The sequence below is a fragment of the Phoxinus phoxinus genome (genome assembly GCF_949152265.1).
Source record: "Phoxinus phoxinus genome assembly, chromosome: 1".
Classification (NCBI taxonomy): Eukaryota; Metazoa; Chordata; class Actinopteri; order Cypriniformes; family Leuciscidae; genus Phoxinus; species Phoxinus phoxinus.
The window spans coordinates 37,775,553-37,796,944 of record NC_136876.1 but is presented as its reverse complement, the minus strand read 5'-3'; the positions used below and the strand labels follow the sequence as shown (position 1 = coordinate 37,796,944).

Here is a 21,392-nt window from a genome sequence, read left to right as displayed (position 1 = left end):
TTGGAGAAATCAACTAGCTAGTCACGAGTGTTTCCCGAAACCGAATGTCGTAAAGTATCGTTCAACCACGTTGGTTTATGACGTCTCGCACGTGGTGGACTAATAACTTTTTTTAATTAATCTGTTTGAGATCGAATTAACGCTAGATTTCGTCATATAAGTTACATACATTTTATCAGTTACTTTGCTTTATTACCAGACTCAATATTTGGCTCGTTCTTACATAGTTGAGCACGTTCGCACATGCGCAGTCTTCAAAAACGGTGCTTTAAATCTCTTGACAAACTAAAAGACGTAGGGCCTAAATTACATTTGTATGTATTCTAAATAAAAAATACGGGTTGTACTGAATGTCAGCTTGCTTATTTTGCTAAAGATAAGGATTTATTCAGTCTACATCTCATGTAAACTAGAAACTATGCTTCTAGCCACAGCTCGAGGGCTGTCGTTGCAACCACACAAGTTTGCGATGCTGTTTGCGAACGTTCGTTGGAACGATGGTTTCGGGAAACACCAAATCGTTGAACTATGCTGATAACGGCGGAACTTGCGACCATAGTTGGCTAACGATGCTTTCGGGAAACGCACCCCAGAATAGGAATCCATATAAGGTTATATTTCAGCACTTCGCAAATGGACAGCGGCTCTTAAGTAGCACGTAGAACGCGTTCTCGCGCGTTCATGTTAAGTGCATTTTTGGGAAACGCGCGTGGAATTGCCGCGAGCGTTCGAAACCTTGCACGTAGAGAGCGCTCTTAAGAGCAGATACATCGTTATCGGGAAACCCGGCCCTGGGGTGCGTTTCCCGTACAACTATGTAGCTCACTGCTTAACTACCATAGTATGATGCATCGTTGTAGAAATCAACTAGCTCGTCACGACTGTTTCCCGAAACCATATGTCGCAAAGTATCGTTCAACCACGCTGGTTTATGACGTCTCGCACGTGGTGGACTAATAAATTATTTTAATTAATCTGTTTGAGATCGAATTAACGCTAGATTTTGTCATATAAGTTACAGACATGGCATCTGAAGACCATTTCTAATTTTTCTCAGTTATTTTGCTTTATTACCAGACTCAATATTTGGCTCGTTCTTACATAGTAGAGCGCGTTCGCACATGCGCAGTCTTCAAAAACGGTGTTTTAAATATCTTGACAAACTAAAAGACGTAAATTACATTTGTATGTATTCTAAATAAATAACACGGGTTGTACTGAATGTCAGCTTGCTTATTTGGCTAAAGATTTATTCAGTCTACATCTCATGTAAACTAGAAACTATGCTTCTAACCACAGCTCGAGAGCTGTCGCTCCAACCACACAAGTTTGCGATGCTGTTTGCGAACGTTCGTTGGAACGATGGTTTCGGGAAACACCAAATCGTTGAACTATGCTGATAACGACGGAACTTGCGACCATAGTTGGCTAACGATGCTTTCGGGAAACGCACCCCAGGACTGTGTGGAATCCACGAGTAGCCTAGCTTACCAATGTGGGCCGGATCATGTTGCTGTAGGAAGTATCTCAAACAAACAAGACTGGAAATTAAAATGTATTATCATTTGTACTTAAAGTTGACCAGTTTAGCCTTGTTCTTGAAATATTCAAAAGCTGATTTTATTTGATATTCAAATTTCGAATACTGTTGCAAATACTAATCGTTCGGTCGTGACCACAATTTGAATTATGGTTATAAGTTATAGGCCTAATTAAAATAAACTGCACGAGACGTCCATATCTGTGACTATTTTACACTGATATTGATTTTATAGTTCATTTTTAATAAAAGTTTAACGACTGGAGCTCAGAACGACCAAAATTATTTTTAAATAAAAGGACAGATTAATAGCCTAATGTTGTAATTATCAAAATTAGGCTATGTTACTTACAATACAAAAACTATGCTAAAGGCTGCCGAGAAATTATGAAGCAATGCCTGCATGGTCTCATGTTAAGATTTTAAAATTTAAAGTTGTTTAAATGTTTTGCTTGTTTATTTGTGTGGTTGGTTGTTCATAATGAGTATGCATGCGAGATAAAACAACATCACTTTCATGTTCATGATGGCAGTCTTATAGAATGCATTACACAGAAAGTTATAAACAATGTTTGTGTTCTGATATTAGACTGTGCCATATTTCAACACGCTAATTGTCTTCTCGTTATGACAATAAAGCGATTTTCTAAAACATAATTTACTGACAAGCAGATACTGATAATGACTTAAAAATATGCAGCAATGACTTAAAAATATGCAGCAAAGACATTTAGTTAAGGTTTTGCATACTCCTTTATTGTATCATAATACAGAATGTTTACAGGCATCCGTCTTGAACACAGCCACGCGCGCTCATCCTCATCTGTACTTCTCGGCCAGAGCCAGAGACAAAGCAGAGAGGAACTTGTCCATTGCAACATGGGCCTCAGGAGTGAAATCGGTGGGGAACAGAATGGCCAGAACCACGAGTATGTTGTGGGACAGAATCTGGGGAAACACAGACAGCGAATTCAGGTTACCGCGACTAGAGTATGACAAAATGAAGACGAACTTTCATGCTTATACCTTGAAATTGGCGGGATCAACTCTCAGCTGGAAAGCATGAAGCTCGCTGAGGTTCAGAAGTCCAGAAGTAAGGTCATCGATTTTGCTGACAGCCTCAGCAACGCCACCCATCACAGTCTTGCCGTGCTTCTTCACTGGAGCAGAGCCGGGGCTCAGGTCTTTCCAGTGAGAGAAATAGGTTTTGGTCTGTGGGTAGACCGCCAGCATCCTATAGGCAGAACCATTGCATTGAATTCAAGATACACGCCAAGAGAAAACATTAAGCTATTAGCATATTACAAAACACCATAATAAAGCTTACCTATTAAGAGCATCATGCCCGATCTCGTCAGCTTTTCCTGAGACCTTGGCCCAAAGGGCTATGACGGCAGCTTTGTCTTTGGCAGTGAGACTCATCGTTGAAGGATGACTTTAGTTTGCAGAAAACTTCTGTGGACTGCTGACAAGAGGACTGGCTGTTTTATACTGCCATCAGGAAGAAACACCCAAGACCCTCCTCACCCCCCCAAAGATGACTTATCAAGCTTCCGAAGACTTATCAACTTTTAAATGCCACACTTTATTTTACCATATACTTTGTAAAGCTGTATATTTGTATTGACCTTTATTGAATTACCAATTAAGTTAATTTAATAATTTACCATCAATACTTGTAATTAATTACAATATATTAGGCCTACGATATAGCTGTATATAGCCTATAGCACGTGCCCAAAGCACTGGCTCCACCAACACCCGGTTGTTTAAGACTTAACAAAAAATATCAAGAGTGTAAAATAGACACGCACACGAAAACACACATTCTTATGTGGACATACATAACACAGATCAGGAGTTTGGTGTGTTGAATAAAACCGATAATTCAGCCACAATCCAGAAAAAAAAAAAAAACACACACACACACACACACACTCACACACACCAGGGATTAGAGGACTGAAGAAAATAGGCCTAGGTTTTAATACAAACCGTGGCACAGTCCGAAACATATATTTCGGGGAATAACCTTTCATTGGACTGAATAGTTGTTTCTGGTTGTATTATATATAACATTAATTTATGTTGGCAGCTAGTTGACCACCACAGTCATACTATTAATAGCTAGCGATAATGCTATAGAAAGGTAATACTTTATAAGTTTGCATGATTCTTATTGTCTCACTCACCTTATATAATGTTATAAACTAAACGAAATCGCAAGTGAGTCTTGAGTGCAGTGGAGTTAGCACGTGACTTTGACAGGACTTGTCAGGCTGTCAGAATTAGAGACAGAGACATGTCAGAGAATTAGAGACATGTCTTCAGTTACCCGACTCATCTCAAAATAATAGGCGATTTTATAGCTTGTCATCAAATCGTTGCTCATTTATATTTTTCTTCCATTTATCTGTCTTTATCGGGAATACAACACAAACCTCAAGGAAGGCTGAGAGCCTGTCAGGACTGCTCTCTGAATTTCCAAAAGTGTGTAGGCTAGCCACCTCCTGTATTTTCAGCCTGTTCTTACGTAAATGCGTCCCTATAGCACGCATTGTGTTTATCGTGCAATTTATACGCGACAATTTGTTTTTACGTGCATATGATACACAGTTTTCGCGTGCATTTGATAAGCACTTCACCCCACACCTCACTAATTCTACCCCTAACCCTAACCCTAACCTAACCCTAACCCTAACCCGCATAATACACACGCACCCCACACCACTATGCTACTAAACCTACTCTAACCAACCCATGCGTATCCTATGCACGTAAAAACTAATTTTCGCGTATAAATTGCACGATAAACACACTGCATGCTATAGAGACGCATTTAGTGAGATCGGGATGGTATTTTACTTAGGCCTATAGGCCTATGTGTGTAACCCTCACTATTTTAGTTTTATTGTACTTCTACAGTTAAAACTTATTTGCTGTTATTATTAGTTGTTACAATACTTTTATAGCCTACTATAAACCAACATGTCAGCGGAAATGAAGAGGCAGAGATGTAAAAAAAATATTAGGCTATTTCAAAGGCTATGCATTTATATCTGTATGGAATCGATAGCATATCCTCCGTAATAATCGTTCTTTAAAAAATGTTGACTTATTAAATTAAGTTATTAACAGAATGGTGTCATTTGGCCTTTTGTTGTTTCAGTTATTTTTCTCGGCAAACTATTGCTAAATGTATCTGTTTAAGTTTAGTCTTGTAGATATTAGAAAAGAAAGTAGACTATGATATGCATCTCTTGGATGGACGAGGTTGAACCAACCCACAAACTTATCACCCAATCGCCTGCCAAGGGGTGTGGTGACGAAACGCATTTAAAAGTACATCTCTGAAACTCTCTCTTCACAGGATTCTTCAGCTTCTGTTAAAGGCGTTTAGTCTGAACATCTAAAGTCGGAAACATGGTTGAGTGGACAGAATTTGAGAGGGCGACCATCAAGGACGTCTTCTCCAAGATGAACTCCGACGTCGTTGGTCCCCAAGCCCTGGCAAGGTATTGAGTCTTAGCAATACTTTAACTTTAAGGCAGGCGACTAATTTCGAAACTGTGCTCTGATTACATGATTTCTTCTCATTGTGTTTCTTAGATGTCTTATCGTGTATCCCTGGACCCAGCGGTACTTCGGCAATTTTGGAAACCTCTACAACGCTGCTGCCATCATGGGAAACCCCATGGTTGCTGCTCACGGTAAAACTGTGCTCGGTGGCCTGGACAGGGCTGTGAAGAACATGGACGACATCAAAGGCACCTATGCTGAACTAAGTGTGCTGCACTCCGAGAAGCTCCACGTAGATCCTGACAACTTCAGGGTAAGTTGACGCTCAAATAACGTTCATTAATAAGCTATAGGTCTTGTTCTGACTTCAATATTCACTCATCTCGTCTGTGTGTATATCACTGATCTCTGTCCTCCCACAGCTTTTGGCTGACTGCTTAACCATCGTTGTTGCTGCACAAATGGGTGCTGGATTCACACCTGCAGTCCAGGCCGCTTTTCAGAAATTCATCGCCGTCGTGGTCTCCGCTCTTGGAAGACAGTATCACTAGATACTAAACCTGCTTGTGCACAGAGGATCATCTGATGTTTAGAATATGTTCTTCTGAGTTGAAGCAAATAAATATGTCAATATTCAATATTCCGTGCATTATGTGTTATTTTATATTCGCATGAATTCACTCTTTTTGGAATTGCTTCTGCTGCAGACAACAGTTGAGTAAAAAAACAAAAACAAATAAAACATTGATATGAACTGTTTCTAACAGATCATCTTATATTAAAATAGTCAGCAAAAAATAATCCGTATAGGCTACCTCTCATAAAAATACCAACGGTTGAATAATACTGATCAAGTTCTATTTAAAAAAACGCAGACGAAAACAAACTAACAATTGTATGCACAGGATATACCTTCTGTCAACGAATGTCCTCAACATTGCATTGTGTTATCTCAAACTAAATGTAGGCCTGATTAAAGTTATTATACAGGATGTTGAAATGCAAGTAGCCTACACTTTTACACAGAGTTTTAGAATTTTAAAGTTCTTTAGTACCTATAGTCGATGGAGCCATACCAATATACACAAATGTAACACACATACAGAAGACAAATATCAGCTTTTCAATGTTAACGGGAAAAAAACATGATAACATTTGATGTTGATAGTAGCATAACTAACAAACATAACCAAATACAATTTGCTCGTTGTTACAGAGTTCACTGTTATTTTGATCAAATAGAATAATAAGAATTATATTTCATTGACGCAAAACAGAGCACATTTGTTTCATGGGTTTGAAATCATATTAAAGACGGATTTAGATTTACAACCGTCTTTCATCCTCTTTTTAAGATGGAAGTCCATTTGTCTCGTACAAATGCTGTAAAAAGCACGTTTTTTACGTTTATCAGTTAAATTTAGTAAATATAATTTATTCCATTAAAAGTCATCTCAAACAACTACTTTAAGTGCAAATTTATTATCGTTTGTAGCCTACTTAAAGTTGTGTTTCTTTGTTCTTAAAAAAAAGAAGAAAAAGTAGATTTCATTATTTTATTATTATTTATTCTTCTTTGATCAGGATTCTCTCGTTGTTCAATACAGTTATATAATCGCAATTCACATTGCAAATCAGGTTTATTGGCAAAAAAATTATGCTGACTTTCAGATGTTGAAAGCATACAATGAACAAATAAAAAAAAGCAATTGTTATAAGGTAACACAACAAATGTTTCAATTGGTTTCCCCAAATTCAACTGATAATGCTTACAAGCATAAGAATTCAAAAATCATTGTTCATTGGATGGTAGTTCTAATATATTTAAAATACATAAACAATAGGCTATGTGTGTTCTAATGTGAGATGTGATGTGAGACTGCGCCGTATCTCTCTCCATTTGTTATTCTAATTGTCTTCACTTTATGACAACAAAGCGACGTTTTAAATTTACTGACAAAAAGACACTGGCAGGTAAAGGCAAGACACCCCCGGGTGAATAGGGTAAAACAAACTAATAGGCAATAGATATCACCATACTTTCCCAGTAGATTGATTAAAAATGGCAAACACTTTTAAGATGTTGTTTAAATATGCAAATGATTCAGGTTTATGACTTGATAAAATATGGAGCAAAGACATTTAGTTAAGGTTTTGAATACTCATTTATTGCATCATAAGACAGAATGTTTATACAGGCATCCGTCTTGAACACAGCCACGCGCTCTCATCTGTACTTCTCGGCCAGAGCCAGAGACAAAGCAGAGAGGAACTTGTCCATTGCAACATGGGCCTCAGGAGTGAATTCGGTGGGGAACAGAATGGCCAGAACCACGAGTATGTTGTGGGACAGAATCTATGAAGAAACACAGACAGCGAATTCAGGTTACCGCGACTATGAGAGTATGACAAAATGAAGACGAACTTTCATGCTTATACCTTGAAATTGGCGGGATCAACTCTCAGCTGGAAAGCATGAAGCTCGCTGAGGTTCAGAAGTCCAGAAGTAAGGTCATCGATTTTGCTGACAGCCTCAGCAACGCCACCCATCACAGTCTTCCCGTGCTTCTTCACTGGAGCAGAGCCGGGGCTCAGGTCTTTCCAGTGAGAGAAATAGGTTTTGGTCTGTGGGTAGACCGCCAGCATCCTATAGGCAGAACCATTGCATTGAATTCAAGATACACGCCAAGAGAAAACATTAAGCTATTAGCATATTACAAAACACCATAATAAAGCTTACCTATTAAGAGCATCATGTCCGATCTCGTCAGCTTTTCCTGAGACCTTGGCCCAAAGGGCTGTGACGGCAGCTTTGTCTTTGGCAGTGAGACTCATCGTTGAAGGATGACTTTAGTTTGCAGAAAACTTCTGTGGACTGCTGACAAGAGGACTGGCTGTTTTATACTGCCATCAGGAAGAAACACCCAAGACCCTCCTCACCCCCCCAAAGATGACTTATCAAGCTTCCGAAGACTTATCAACTTTTAAATGCCACACTTTATTTGACAATATTGTAAAGCTGTATTTTTTTCTCAATTTTCATTAAATGATCTAGCAATTAATTAAATTGAAGGTAATTTAATAATTCACCATCAAGCATTGGCGCCACCAAAAAAACCTGTAGCCTATGAATTCCTTTCTTCTGCTGTCTTACTAACATTCTTCAAAATATCTTCCTTTGTGTTCAGCCAGCATGTTCTCGCATAAATGCGTCTCTATAGCACGCATTGTGTTTATCGTGCAATTTATACGCGAAAATTAGTTTTTACGTGCATGATGCGCAGTTTTTGCGTGCTTTTGATACGCACTTCATTGCGTGTAATACACACGCAGCTCAAACCACTAAATCTACCCAAACATATAATACACACGCACCCCACACCACTACTAAACCTACCCTAACCAACCCATGCGTATCCTATGCACATAAAAACTAATTTTCGCGTATAAACTCCACGATAAACACACTGCGTGCTACAGAGACGTAGAAGAAAGAAATTCATACATGTTTGAAACAACTTGAGGGTGAGTATATGATGACAGATTTATAATTTTAAAGTGAACTATCCTTTTAAAAGAAATAGAGTTTATATGATTCGTAAGTCTCCGCTTATAATGTTAGGCTATAAACTAAATCGCAAAGGAGTCTTGCGTGCAGTGCAGTTAGCACGTGACTTGACAGGACATATCAGGCTGTCAGAATTAGAGACAAAGCTAAACCCAGCCCGATCTCATGTTGGCTAAAGTTTAACCATATGTCTTCAGTTAGGCCCAACTCATCTCAAAAGAATAGGCGATTTTTTTTTATCTTGTCATCTAATCGTGGCTCATTTATATTTTTCTTCCATTTTTCTTTGTCTTTATCCAATGGCAAGCAGGACAACACAAACCCCAAGGAAGCCTGAAGCCTGTCATACAAGACGTACCTCCTGTATATGACTTAGGCCTATAGTAGCATATGTTATTGTAATACTCACTACTCTAGTTACTATTTTTATTGATATGTTATTCCACAGTTATAGGCTATGCACAGTATTGCCTTTAGATATTAGAAAAGAAAGTAGACTATGATATGCATCTCTTGGATGGACGAGGTTGAACCAACCCACAAACTTATCACCCAATCGCCTGCCAAGGGGTGTGGTGACGAAACGCATTTAAAAGTACATCTCTGAAACTCTCTCTTCACAGGATTCTTCAGCTTCTGTTAAAGGCGTTTAGTCTGAACATCTAAAGTCGGAAACATGGTTGAGTGGACAGAATTTGAGAGGGCGACCATCCAGGACATCTTCTCCAAGATGAACTCCGACGTCGTTGGTCCCCAAGCCCTGGCAAGGTATTGAGTCTCAATACTTTAACTTTAAGGCAGGCGACTCATTTCGAAACTGTGCTCTGATTAAATGATTTCTTCTCATTGTGTTTCTTAGATGTCTTATCGTGTATCCCTGGACCCAGCGGTACTTCGGCAATTTTGGAAACCTCTACAACGCTGCTGCCATCATGGGAAACCCCATGGTTGCTGCTCACGGTAAAACTGTGCTCGGTGGCCTGGACAGGGCTGTGAAGAACATGGACGACATCAAAGGCACCTATGCTGAACTAAGTGTGCTGCACTCCGAGAAGCTCCACGTAGATCCTGACAACTTCAGGGTAAGTTGACGCTCAAATAACGTTCATTAATAAGCTATAGGTCTTGTTCTGACTTCAATATTCACTCATCTCGTCTGTGTGTATATCACTGATCTCTGTCCTCCCACAGCTTTTGGCTGACTGCTTAACCATCGTTGTTGCTGCACAAATGGGTGCTGGATTCACACCTGCAGTCCAGGCCGCTTTTCAGAAATTCATCGCCGTCGTGGTCTCCGCTCTTGGAAGACAGTATCACTAGATACTAAACCTGCTTGTGCACAGAGGATCATCTGATGTTTAGAATATGTTCTTCTGAGTTGAAGCAAATAAATATTTCAGAATGCAATATTCAGTGCAGTGTGTTCTTTTATATTCGCATGAATTCACTGTTTGTGTCGTAGGCCTGTTGCTTCTGCTGCAGACAACCTTTGGTTTGAAAATAAAACAAACCTTGGTAACAACAACTATTTCTATCAGATTATCTTATATTAAAACAGGCAGCAAGTTCGTGCATAAACTAATCCGAACACCTTTTATAATAATACTTGAAATAACTTTAATAAATGCAGATTAGGTCTAGGCTATATTTAAATTTCTATTTAAACAAACAGACGAAATAAAATTAACAATTTTATGCACAGGATGTTATATACATTCTGTCAAATAATAATGTCCTCAACATTGCATTGTGCCATCTTAAGCTAAAAATTATTTATAATTATATACAGGATGTTGAAATATATTTTCAGAGATATAATAGAGTTTGAGTGTTTACAGTTAATTTAGGAATATATACAAATATTAACACAAATCCATGAAGACAAATATCAGTGTTTCAATGTTTAAACATGTTGCCATATTTAATGTTAATCATCAACGCTACAAACACAACCAAATACAATTTACCCGTCGTTGCAGAGTTCACTAATGATATTATGTTATTTTCATCAAAAAATAATAATTAGAATTAAAATAATAATTTGATTTAAGGAAAAGTCTTTCATCCTCTTTTTTGAAAGAGGATGAAAGTCCACCCAATCCAATCCAATCCAATCTATCAAATTGAGTAGTTTATTTGTTCTTAAAGTATTTAAAAGAGAAAATGCATTAAAATATAAAAATACTTTACATTTTTGTATCATTCTACTTTGGTCTCTCGATGTTAAATAGATTCAGGACACACAATTAAACGGAAGCCTATGAAACTATTTACAGAAATATTCAAATATAGCCTATAAATAAATGTGAGAGAGATTTTAGTAAGCTATTGTTATATGTGCATATTAATTTCAGCAAAGGCTGATTTAATTTGAACAATGTTACTAATCGTTCGACCGTGTTCACATTCAAATTAAAATAGAATTATAGGTTTCAACGATGGATATTTATTTAGGCTATTTATTTTAAATAAGAGGATATATTTATGTTATAATGACCAGTGAAATATGCAGGCGTTATCCGTTGAAGGACTAAAATAAATTGTAACAATTATATAACCCCCGAAATTATAGTCCGAGTATTATGTCACTCAATAAGGTTGAGAAATTATTTTGCAATGCATGGTAATTTAAAGGTTTTAAAGTTTAAAGTTGTTTACCTTTATTTGCTTGTTAACTTGTTTTATGTTTTATTTTATTTTAATCTTGCAGTAAAACTGTTTACAATGAGTATCATGCTAAAACAGCATTATACTTTCATGTTCATGATGGCAGTCTTATAGAATGTATAAACAATTATACTCAATTATAAACAGTTATAAACAATATTGGTGGTCTGATGTGAGACTGCGCCGTATCTCGTCTCTCTCCATTCGCTAATTGTCTTCATTATGACAACAAAGCGATGTTTAAAAACATAATTTACTGACAAAAAGACACTGGCAGGTAAAGGCAAGACACCCCCGGGTGAATAGGGTAAAAAAAAAACTAATAGACAATAGATATCACCATACTTCCCCAGTAGATTGATTAAAAATTGCAAAAACTTCTGAGATGTTGTTTAAATATGCAAATGATTCAGGTTTATGACTTGATAAAATAAGGAGCAAAGACATTTAGTTAAGGTTTTGAATACTCATTTATTGCATCATAAGACAGAATGTTTATACAGGCATCCGTCTTGAACACAGCCACGCGCTCTCATCTGTACTTCTCGGCCAGAGCCAGAGACAAAGCAGAGAGGAACTTGTCCATTGCAACATGGGCCTCAGGAGTGAATTCGGTGGGGAACAGAATGGCCAGAACCACGAGTATGTTGTGGGACAGAATCTATGAAGAAACACAGACAGCGAATTCAGGTTACCGCGACTACGAGAGTATGACAAAATGAAGACGAACTTTCATGCTTATACCTTGAAATTGGCGGGATCAACTCTCAGCTGGAAAGCATGAAGCTCGCTGAGGTTCAGAAGTCCAGAAGTAAGGTCATCGATTTTGCTGACAGCCTCAGCAACGCCACCCATCACAGTCTTGCCGTGCTTCTTCACTGGAGCAGAGCCGGGGCTCAGGTCTTTCCAGTGAGAGAAATAGGTTTTGGTCTGTGGGTAGACCGCCAGCATCCTATTGGCAGAACCATTGCATTGAATTCAAGATACACGCCAAGAGAAAACATTAAGCTATTAGCATATTACAAAACACCATAATAAAGCTTACCTATTAAGAGCATCATGCCCGATCTCGTCAGCTTTTCCTGAGACCTTGGCCCAAAGGGCTGTGACGGCAGCTTTGTCTTTGGCAGTGAGACTCATCGTTGAAGGATGACTTTAGTTTGCAGAAAACTTCTGTGGACTGCTGACAAGAGGACTGGCTGTTTTATACTGCCATCAGGAAGAAACACCCAAGACCCTCCTCACCCCCCCAAAGATGACTTATCAAGCTTCCGAAGACTTATCAACTTTTAAATGCCACACTTTATTTTACCATATACTTTGTAAAGCTGCATTTTTATAATAACATTTATTGAATCAGTTAGCAATTAATTAAATTGAAGGTAATGAATTTAATACTTATTTATCTGTTATTTTAATGAATAAGGCGATACTCATATAAACTGTTTAATTTTGTTTTGTTTTACATTGATGTCCACTGCTTTTGATTATCTTGTAAGCTATATTTATATTTTGTATAATATGATAAAATGACTTGATTTTATCAAATTATTACAAATGAACTTTGTCAATTAAACATTGTATAATTCTTGCCACGCCTTGCTGAGAAATGTGTGCTATCTTTGAAATGGCCTGTTATCAAAGTAAGTTCTTGTCTGTGGGCGTATCACTTAAGTGTAGATAATTCTTGAGCTCACAGTTCAACAGCTTTTTAAGACTTGCAACAGGACTTTGGAAACTATATGAAAATAGAAATATACACCTGACGTGTTTAGTTAGCCTATACTTTATTCTGTAATTCCATCAACCCAATAAACAAATACATATATAAATGTTTGGAATCATCAAATGATTATTTGAATGCAGATCACCTTAAATGACCAGTGGGGACGGTTTCCATAAATGTGTTATAGGCTACCCTTAAATACCATCGTATCACTAGTTGTCAAAAGATATATATTTGACATTTGCCAAATTAAAGTTGTTTTTTGAATATAGGTCCCTGCACATTTTTGTTTCTCTCTCTCTCTCTCTCTCTCTCTCTCTCTCTCTCTCTCTCTCTCTCTCTCTCTCTCTCTCTCTCTCTCTCACACACACACACACACACACACATTTTTATACTGTACATTGTATATTCTCTCCCCCTACACTACCCCTAACCCTAACCCTACACACAACCCTAAAATAAACATTTCTTGATTTTTTAATTTTCAAAAAACGTAATTTATTATGATTTATAAGCTGTTTACCTCATGAGGGTCAAAAGGATCTCAGATAGGACATTTTTGTAAGATTGGATTAACGTCATCTGAACCGAATTTCTGACATATGTTTTGTAGGATTACATGATGGGCGAGTGACTGATATTAATAAACACAACCTAACCAACAAGTAATTAGTGTATAGCAGCATTAAAGTTTCTAACTGATCATGGTTGAGTGGACAGGCCATTACGTAAAGGGTTCTCTTACGAGAGTTCTCTCGTACTGCGTCGAAGACGCTACGGGAAAGATTCTTTCTCGAGATATTGAAGCCTAAAAATTAATCCTTAATTTTGTAATAATTTAAAACGCATTTCTGCAGCATACAGCCTTAGGCGGAACAGCTTGCGCGCCTATTGGCTGCTCTGCCAGAAAAGCACAGCCTATGCGAGGCCAGTGACGCTGACCCAATGAGCCAATGCCGAAACGGGCGTGGCCTAGGCCTATAAATACTCGAGCATAGCTGTCTCCAAACTGATTTCTTTAAACTTCACGAAGCTCTCGCATCGTTGGATCTGGATAGCAAGCCACCACCGCCGTTTGAGAAAGCAACTCTGCAGGAACTCTTCACCTGAAGCAGCTCACCTCGCCGCCTTCAGTAGCCGTTCCCTGCAGCGCTATCCGGCGTTGGATATATCCTTTTCGCTTTGTGTGTGTTTTGTGTGTGTGTTTCGCCGCTGCGTCACACACTTTTTCCTCACAAAAAGAGTACGAGTGTCTTTTTAAAGATGCCTCGTGATTCCTGCGGCTCGTGCAGAGCCACACTCATCGACGGGGACCATCACGTGCTGTGTGCTTCCTGCTTGGGTGAAGAACACGCAGCTATCGCTCTCGGTGATGGCGGCTGCCATCATTGCGACATGATGCCTATCGCGACTCTGCGGACTCGCCTAGCATCGTTCGCCGAAGCTGCTCCTCCGCCCCCTGTAGCACCGCGCTGTAAAAAGAGCCGCGCTCAGCGGGTCCCGGAACCCCCCTCCACCGCGAGAAGCTCGCCGCAGCCGCCGCTAGCTTCTCCGTCGGCTTCGTTGGAGTCGCTGACTGATGGACAACGGCCGCTGCCCGCCGCCTTGTCTGTCATGGAGGACGATCAACAGCCCGTGTCTGAAGGGGATGACGACTGCTGTTCTCTCCTCGCTTCAGGAAGCGAGGGATGGGCGAGCTCTGTGGACCTCCCCTCCCCCGCTGTTCCGGAACGTCGAGGAGGAAAGGTTAGCATCGAGGCAGAGCTGATGCGTCTGCTCTCACAGGCCGTGTCGAGTCTCGGCCTCGATTGGTCGACGCCCGACGAGCCTGCATTCAACCGGCTGGATGGCTGCTTCCTCTCCGGAGACCGCGCTTCACCGCCCTGAGCTTCACGAAGAGGTGGCGAAGTCCTGGAAAGCACCATTTTCAGCCAGAGTACGTACTTCTGCCTCGTCAGCATTCTCCATTGTGGACGGTGCTCGAGACAGAGGCTACCACGCTCTCCCTCCGGTCGAGGAGGCCGTAGCGGCTCACCTTTGCCCACCCTCTGCGGGACGGCGGGCTAAGGGAGTCCTACCGTCGAAAGCCTGCCGCACTTCGTCAGCTCTGAACGGCCGCGTTTACTCCGCCGCTGGACAAGCTGCATCGGCGTTGCATTCAATGGCGGTGCTTCAGATCCACCAGGCCAACCTCCTCTGCAAGCTGGACGAGGAAGGCCCGGGCGCGATCAACGTGCCTGACTTGCGTAGCGCCACGGACCTCGCTCTTCGCGCTACAAAGTCCACCGCACACGCCATTGGGAGGATCATGGCCTCAGCGACTGTTGCAGAGAGACATTTGTGGTTAACGCTCTCTAAGATGGCGGAGTCAGAGCGCTCTGCGTTTCTAGACGCACCCGTCTCGACGACCGGCCTCTTCGGATCATCCGTCAAGGATTTTGCGGATCGATTCGCTGAGGTACAGAAAACGTCACAAGCCATGAGACATTTCCTGCCCAAGCGCTCCAGCTCAGCAGCAGGCCGCCCTAAACAGCCGCCCGCTCGAGCTCAGCAGCGCCCCCGCGCCCGCCGCGGCAACCCAGCAGCAACAGGCCCGAGAGAGACCACGGTCTCGCTCTGCCGGACGCTGCCCGCCGCCGCGTGGGCCTCGACCTAAGATCGCAATCAAGCCTGAGGCCTCGGCGCCATCCTAGCCCGACTAGGAAAAAGACGGTGTTCGGGTCCCGCTGCGGCCGGACTTCCACCCAAGATTCCCGCTCGTACAGCCCCAGCAATAGTGTTTGTACCAGTGTATACTGCAGCCAACAAACCGGCGGTAAAGCCTGTTTGCCTGCACACAAACGCCGTTTTTACGGCGACCCAAATAAATCCAAAAAAGAGTTTTATTTCTGGTGTTCCGGCCAAGGCCGATGGTGTAATGTGTGTAACTGTAATGCCCACCCAGTGCCCACTGTACACACAAGCACAACCCCGTTCAACACAGGGTCTGCACACATAAAATCGATTCAGGTCGATTGTGCATCACATGTAGTAAGCGTGCCCACTACCCAGTGCCCACAACCACTACACACTGCACGTCCCGCGGTTTCTGTAAAAACGAAACCAACGCACGGTCAGTCAGTACTAAAACACAGTATTCCCCGTGTTACAAATGTGCCCGCTACCACGCGCCCACATTTATTCACAAACATAACGAGCCCTACGGGGCTCGCCCCGCGCGCTCCCTCTCAACCAAGAGAGTTGAGCGCACGCGGGATGCCTGCTCGATTGAGCGCGCCCCCCGCCTCAGACGTCACGGCGTCCATGTTACAGAACACAGTTGCTCGCGTGTCGCCGCCATTCCGCGACCAGGGCCCGGTTTTCATTCGACCCCTAGTTACTCGTGCAGATGCATGGGGAAAACTCCCGGGGTTTCAGAATGGGTGCTAAAAACTATGACAAGAGGCTATTCGCTACAGTTCTCTCGACGCCCTCCCCGTTACACGGCGAGGCTCGAGACCCCGGTAAAAACGGAAGTAGCACATCTACTTCGAGCCGAAATAGTGAAGCTTTTGGGCAAAGGGGCCATAGAGCCTTTATCTCAAGCTCAAAGCGAAGGGGGTTTGTACAGCAGATATTTCCTGGTACCAAAGAAAGACGGGGGTCTCAGACCCATTTTAGATCTGAGGTATCTGAACAGAGCGCTTTTGAAGCGAAAGTTCAGAATGCTCACGACCAGAAAAATCCTTGCGCAGATTCGCCGAGGAGACTGGTTTATGGCAATAGATCTGAAAGACGCGTATTTTCAAATACAAATTGCGTCACGTCACAGGCGATTCTTGAGATTCGCCTTCGAGGGCCAGGCATATCAGTACACAGTCCTGCCGTTCGGCCTGTCTCTAGCACCTCGTACATTTACAGTGTGCATGAACGCGGCGCTGGCACCCCTGAGACTCCGAGGCGTTCGAATTCTGAATTACTTGGACGATTGGCTTATTCTAGCTCAATCACGTTCAGAACTCACTCGCCACAGAACCCTAATACTCGATCACCTCGAGTTTTTAGGTCTCAGAGTCAACTGGGAGAAGAGTTCACTAATTCCCAGTCAAAAGATTTCTTTTCTGGGAACGGAACTGAACTCACTGTCTATGACGGCACAGCTGTCATCACAGCGCAGACTGAGCATCCTGCATATGCTAAAATCCTTCCGCAGCGGTCGCATAGTCCTGCTCAGGAAGTTTCAGAGGATGCTGGGCCTTATGGCCTCAGCCTCGTCAGTACTACAGCTGGGTCTGTTGCGCATGCGCCCACTGCAGTTCTGGCTGAAAGCGCGAGTACCGCGCCGAGCATTGATCCACGGTCACTGTCGCCTCAAGGTCGATCAGGTGTGCATGACAGCCCTGACACCATGGAGTGCGTCAGACTGGTACCGCTCAGGTGTAAGCCTGGGGACTTCCTCGAGCGTGAAGGTGGTGTCCACGGACGCGTCCACCTCAGGCTGGGGAGCATTGCTCGAGGGCAGACCGCGCTTTGGCCAGTGGCCAGAGCGGGTCAAATCACTACACATAAACTGCCTGGAAATGTTGGCAATGGACTTAGCCCTGAGGCGCTTTTGTCCTCGGATAAAGGGACACCACGTCCTGGTCCGTTCGGACAACATGTCGGTAGTGGCCTACATAAACCGCCAGGGGGGTGTAAAATCCCGAAACCTATACAGGTTGACGGAGCGCCTCTGTCTCTGGGCCCAGCACAACATGCGCTCACTGAGAGCAGTACACGTGCCAGGGCACCTGAACGTAGGCCCGGACAGACTCTCACGGAACAACGTTCCTGCGGGAGAGTGGTCTCTTCACCCACAGACAGTACAACTGCTGTGGAGGAGGTTCGGCAGAGCAGAGATAGACCTGTTTGCGTCTCAAGAGAATGCTCACTGCCCGAATTTCTTTTCCAAGAGCACGAACGCGCTTGCCAGTGTCTGGCCCCGCTGTCCGCTCTATGCTTTTCCTCCTGTCTCACTCCTGCCTCAGGTGTTGGAGCGAATCAGAGAAAGCGGAGGCTCAGTGCTACTCGTTGCCCAATACTGGACGGACCAAGCATGGTTTCCAGTATTGATGCAGCTGACGAGCACTGCTCCATGGCCGATACCGGTGAGGAGGGACCTCCTCTCTCAGGCCAAGGGCGCGATTTTGCATCCTCGCCCGGATCTATGGTCCCTACACGTGTGGGCTATAAACGGGTACCCGCTAACCTCCCGAAGGGAGTATTAGACACGATCGAGCAGGCTAGAGCCCCATCCACTAGGCGGCTCTATACCTCTAAATGGTCAGTGTTCTCTGGTTGGTGCTCAGACCGGGGTCTGTCACCCATGCACTGTGAGGAAACGGAGATTCTCCTTCTTACAAGAGCTGCTGGATAAGGGTAGGACCCCATCCACGCTTAAAGTTTACGTGGCGGCCATATCAGCGTTCGTTAATCCGACACTTGGTCGTTCACTGGGCAGAAACGACCTGGTGGTCCGTTTCCTGAAAGGAGCCAGGAGGTTGAATCCTCCCAGACCTCCTTCAGTCCCCAACTGGGACCTTTCTACGGTATTGAATGCCATGAAGGGTGCCCCATTCGAGCCTATACACTCAGTTGACATGAAACACCTGTCTTTCAAGACCGTGTTTCTTTTGGCTCTTGCTTCAGTGAAGCGCGTGGGGGATTTGCAGGCGCTCTCAGTGAGAGCGTCATGTATGGAGTTCGGGCCTAACGACTCTAAAGTAGTGTTAAAACCGAAACATGGGTACGTGCCTAAGTCCCTCAACACACCGTTCAGGGCTCAGGTCATCTCCCTGTCGGCTCTGCCGGCCTCCGAGGACGGAAGTAGCTCCCTTTGTCTGGTTAGGGCATTAAGAGCTTATGTGTCCCGCTCTGCTGTTTTTCGACAGACAGAGCAACTCTTCGTTTCGTTCAGTGGGCGTTCTAAAGGGCGAGCCGCAACGAAACAGAGCCTGTCTAGATGGGTGGTGGATGCCATAGCGCTGGCCTATGCATCTGAGGGCTTAACATGCCCACTGGGCATCAGAGCACACTCTACGAGGGGCATGGCCTCCTCGTGGGCCTGGTATAGTGGAATCTCGTTGCAAGATATTTTTATGGCGGCAGGCTGGGCCTCCCCGTCTACATTTATAAGGTTCTATAACCTAGAGGTTCCCGCGTTGCAGGGTAAATTGCTCTTAGTCTGAAAGACTAAAAAATGGTGTCCCTGCAGGTCACCTTATGTTTAAGCATCACTCACTGACAACGTGTCCCATGAGCATGCTATGACCCCCCATATATATCTATCTGTTACATATATATGCTATTTTAAAGGGATGATGCTATTCTAGCCGCTCTCCTTATAAAACTCTCTGTGAGTTGTTGTGTGTAGGCACTTGCATGCCCGGGCGCGCGCGCCCTTGGGTGTTTGTGCTGAATCCGAGCACGCACAGCGTTTTACAGGCGTTCCCGTAGCGTCTTCGACGCAGTACGAGAGAACTCTCGTAAGAGAACGTACTCGGTTACTAACGTAACCTCGGTTCTCTCTAGAAGAGGAACGAGTACTGCGTCTCAGTGCCGTGCATGCCCACTCTGCGTCGCTTCAGTGGCGAAATCAGTTTGGAGACAGCTATGCTCGAGTATTTATAGGCCTAGGTCACGCCCGTTTCGGCGAAGCGCCCTCATTGGGTCAGTGTCACTGGCCTCGCATAGGCTGTGCTTTTCTGGCAGAGCAGCCAATAGGCGCACAAGCTGTTCCGCCTAAGGCTGTATGCTACAGAAATGCGTTTTAAATTATTACAAAATTAAGGATTAATTTTTAGGCTTCAATATCTCGAGAAAGAATCTTTCCCGTAGCGTCTTCGACGCAGTACTCGTTCCTCTTCTAGAGAGAACCGAGGTTACGTTAGTAACCGAGTACGATACTTCAGCATTTAGCATTAAGCTTTGCAAGTAGAAAACCTGCAGTATTTTCAAATTACCATGCTTCCCTCCCTCATGTCCCCCTGAGACGAGGATTTTTGGGCCAGAGGCTAGAGACTACACCCAGTAGTAACGTAGTAGCTAGTTCTGCATGTTGTCAACCCGCCCATAGATCTTACTCACAGAATGTACAAATAGTGTCAGCCAGCTTTTTTTTCCCGGACATGTTCGGCCGTCGAGATCGTCCAAAATGTCCGGGATTCGGCTTTTGCTTTCTGCAGTCGCCATTCATTGTTTACATGCACACGTTTTGTTTCAATCTAACGGAACTAACTTTCATCCACATGAGCCAAAAATAAATTTTCTGGCTTTTCTCACTCTAGAAGGCTCCAAATGCAAAAATAATTTCACATTTCTACTACATAAATTACCCACTTTAAATACGCATTTATCTTCCCAGAGGTGAAGTATCCCTTCAAGTCCATGTGCATGACTAGCGTCAGCCAATAATGAGCCAGTGTTCTAGAACACAGAAGCGCTGCACAGGGTAGGTGACTGACACAGAAAATAAGAAATGTTGAATAGAGTCATGTTTTTTTGCACACAAAATGATCCTCCTTGCTTCATAACATCTATGGCATGGAACTAGATGGTCATGCATATAAAGTAAATAAATAAAGTAAATAAAGTCATGCACTGGAACATTCCTTCCTTAACCGTTCTATTACAGACTTTAAACGCGAACCTGTGATAAACGCTGATGGCGCTCGAGCCCATCAAGAATTTTAATTCTATAGTGCGTTTGAATATATATGCGCAGGTTATAATTCCCTGCAAACCATGCCTAAACAAACTACTTGTCTTAAATTTTGATACAGAATTTTATTTTATCACTTCAGGGTAGGTAACCTACGCGAGCCGAATTTCCCCACAACGCTTTATCTGTAGTGGTGATCCTCCATAGGGAGAGAATAGTTGGCACTTAGGCTTGGAGGGAGCTCGGTCTGGGTGTTACGTGATTTTCGTGCATCTAACCTGGACATTGCCATTTGGTGATTTTTCTTATTTAAGTATTTGAAATAGGCTACTCAAATACACTCCCTCAAAATATTTTGTTACAAACTACATTTTATATTTCCCACACCTGCAAAATACAAATTACAAAATACACTAAAGTAATTAAATACGTATTTAAAATACATTTAATTTAAATACTGCCCATGTCTGGTTACGAGCAAAGAGTATAGAAGCTTAATTTCAAATTTGGCTGGGTGGCTACATTTTTTGGTGGTGTGACAAACTCAGAACACATACTTAATTTTGACTTTACAGGGACTTTACATCAAATTGTTTTTGCTATATGTCAGCTATGTCATGACTTCTGCTCGTTTGAGAATAAAACTTCAACACAGAATCAGTTGCTCTTTTTTATTCAAAAATGGAACTACTCT

At 42.7% G+C, this 21,392-nt stretch overlaps 5 protein-coding genes across 5 annotated transcripts; 2 read left to right on the top strand and 3 right to left on the bottom strand.

The window, feature by feature from the left end:
* Positions 1–2,359: 2,359 nt before the first annotated feature.
* hbae1.1 (hemoglobin, alpha embryonic 1.1) lies at positions 2,360–2,986 on the bottom strand (the record flags this gene model as incomplete). Its single annotated transcript, XM_079610792.1, has 3 exons — positions 2,868–2,986; positions 2,567–2,774; positions 2,360–2,488 (listed from the first exon to the last, which is right to left on the bottom strand). Exons 1-3 carry the CDS (start codon positions 2,960–2,962, stop codon positions 2,360–2,362), a joined length of 432 nt encoding a protein of 143 aa, XP_079466918.1. The 5' UTR covers positions 2,963–2,986.
* A 1,890-nt stretch (positions 2,987–4,876) lies between these two features.
* LOC306997418 (hemoglobin subunit beta-like) lies at positions 4,877–5,670 on the top strand. Its single transcript, XM_079610724.1, has 3 exons — positions 4,877–5,055; positions 5,150–5,372; positions 5,482–5,670. Exons 1-3 carry the CDS (start codon positions 4,964–4,966, stop codon positions 5,608–5,610), a joined length of 444 nt encoding a protein of 147 aa, XP_079466850.1. The 5' UTR covers positions 4,877–4,963; the 3' UTR covers positions 5,611–5,670.
* Positions 5,671–7,269: 1,599 nt separating this feature from the next.
* LOC306997468 (hemoglobin subunit alpha-1-like) lies at positions 7,270–7,924 on the bottom strand. Its single transcript, XM_079610772.1, has 3 exons — positions 7,800–7,924; positions 7,499–7,706; positions 7,270–7,415 (listed from the first exon to the last, which is right to left on the bottom strand). The coding sequence occupies exons 1-3, from the start codon at positions 7,892–7,894 to the stop codon at positions 7,287–7,289; spliced, it is 432 nt and encodes a 143-aa protein (XP_079466898.1). The 5' UTR covers positions 7,895–7,924; the 3' UTR covers positions 7,270–7,286.
* Positions 7,925–9,247: 1,323 nt separating this feature from the next.
* LOC306997428 (hemoglobin subunit beta-like) lies at positions 9,248–10,006 on the top strand. Its single transcript, XM_079610736.1, has 3 exons — positions 9,248–9,395; positions 9,487–9,709; positions 9,819–10,006. Exons 1-3 carry the CDS (start codon positions 9,304–9,306, stop codon positions 9,945–9,947), a joined length of 444 nt encoding a protein of 147 aa, XP_079466862.1. The 5' UTR covers positions 9,248–9,303; the 3' UTR covers positions 9,948–10,006.
* A 1,803-nt stretch (positions 10,007–11,809) lies between these two features.
* Positions 11,810–20,425, bottom strand: LOC306997478 (hemoglobin subunit alpha-1-like). The gene is made up of 4 exons (XM_079610782.1): positions 20,377–20,425; positions 12,340–12,474; positions 12,039–12,246; positions 11,810–11,955 (listed from the first exon to the last, which is right to left on the bottom strand). The coding sequence occupies exons 2-4, from the start codon at positions 12,432–12,434 to the stop codon at positions 11,827–11,829; spliced, it is 432 nt and encodes a 143-aa protein (XP_079466908.1). The 5' UTR covers positions 12,435–12,474; positions 20,377–20,425; the 3' UTR covers positions 11,810–11,826.
* Positions 20,426–21,392: the final 967 nt, after the last annotated feature.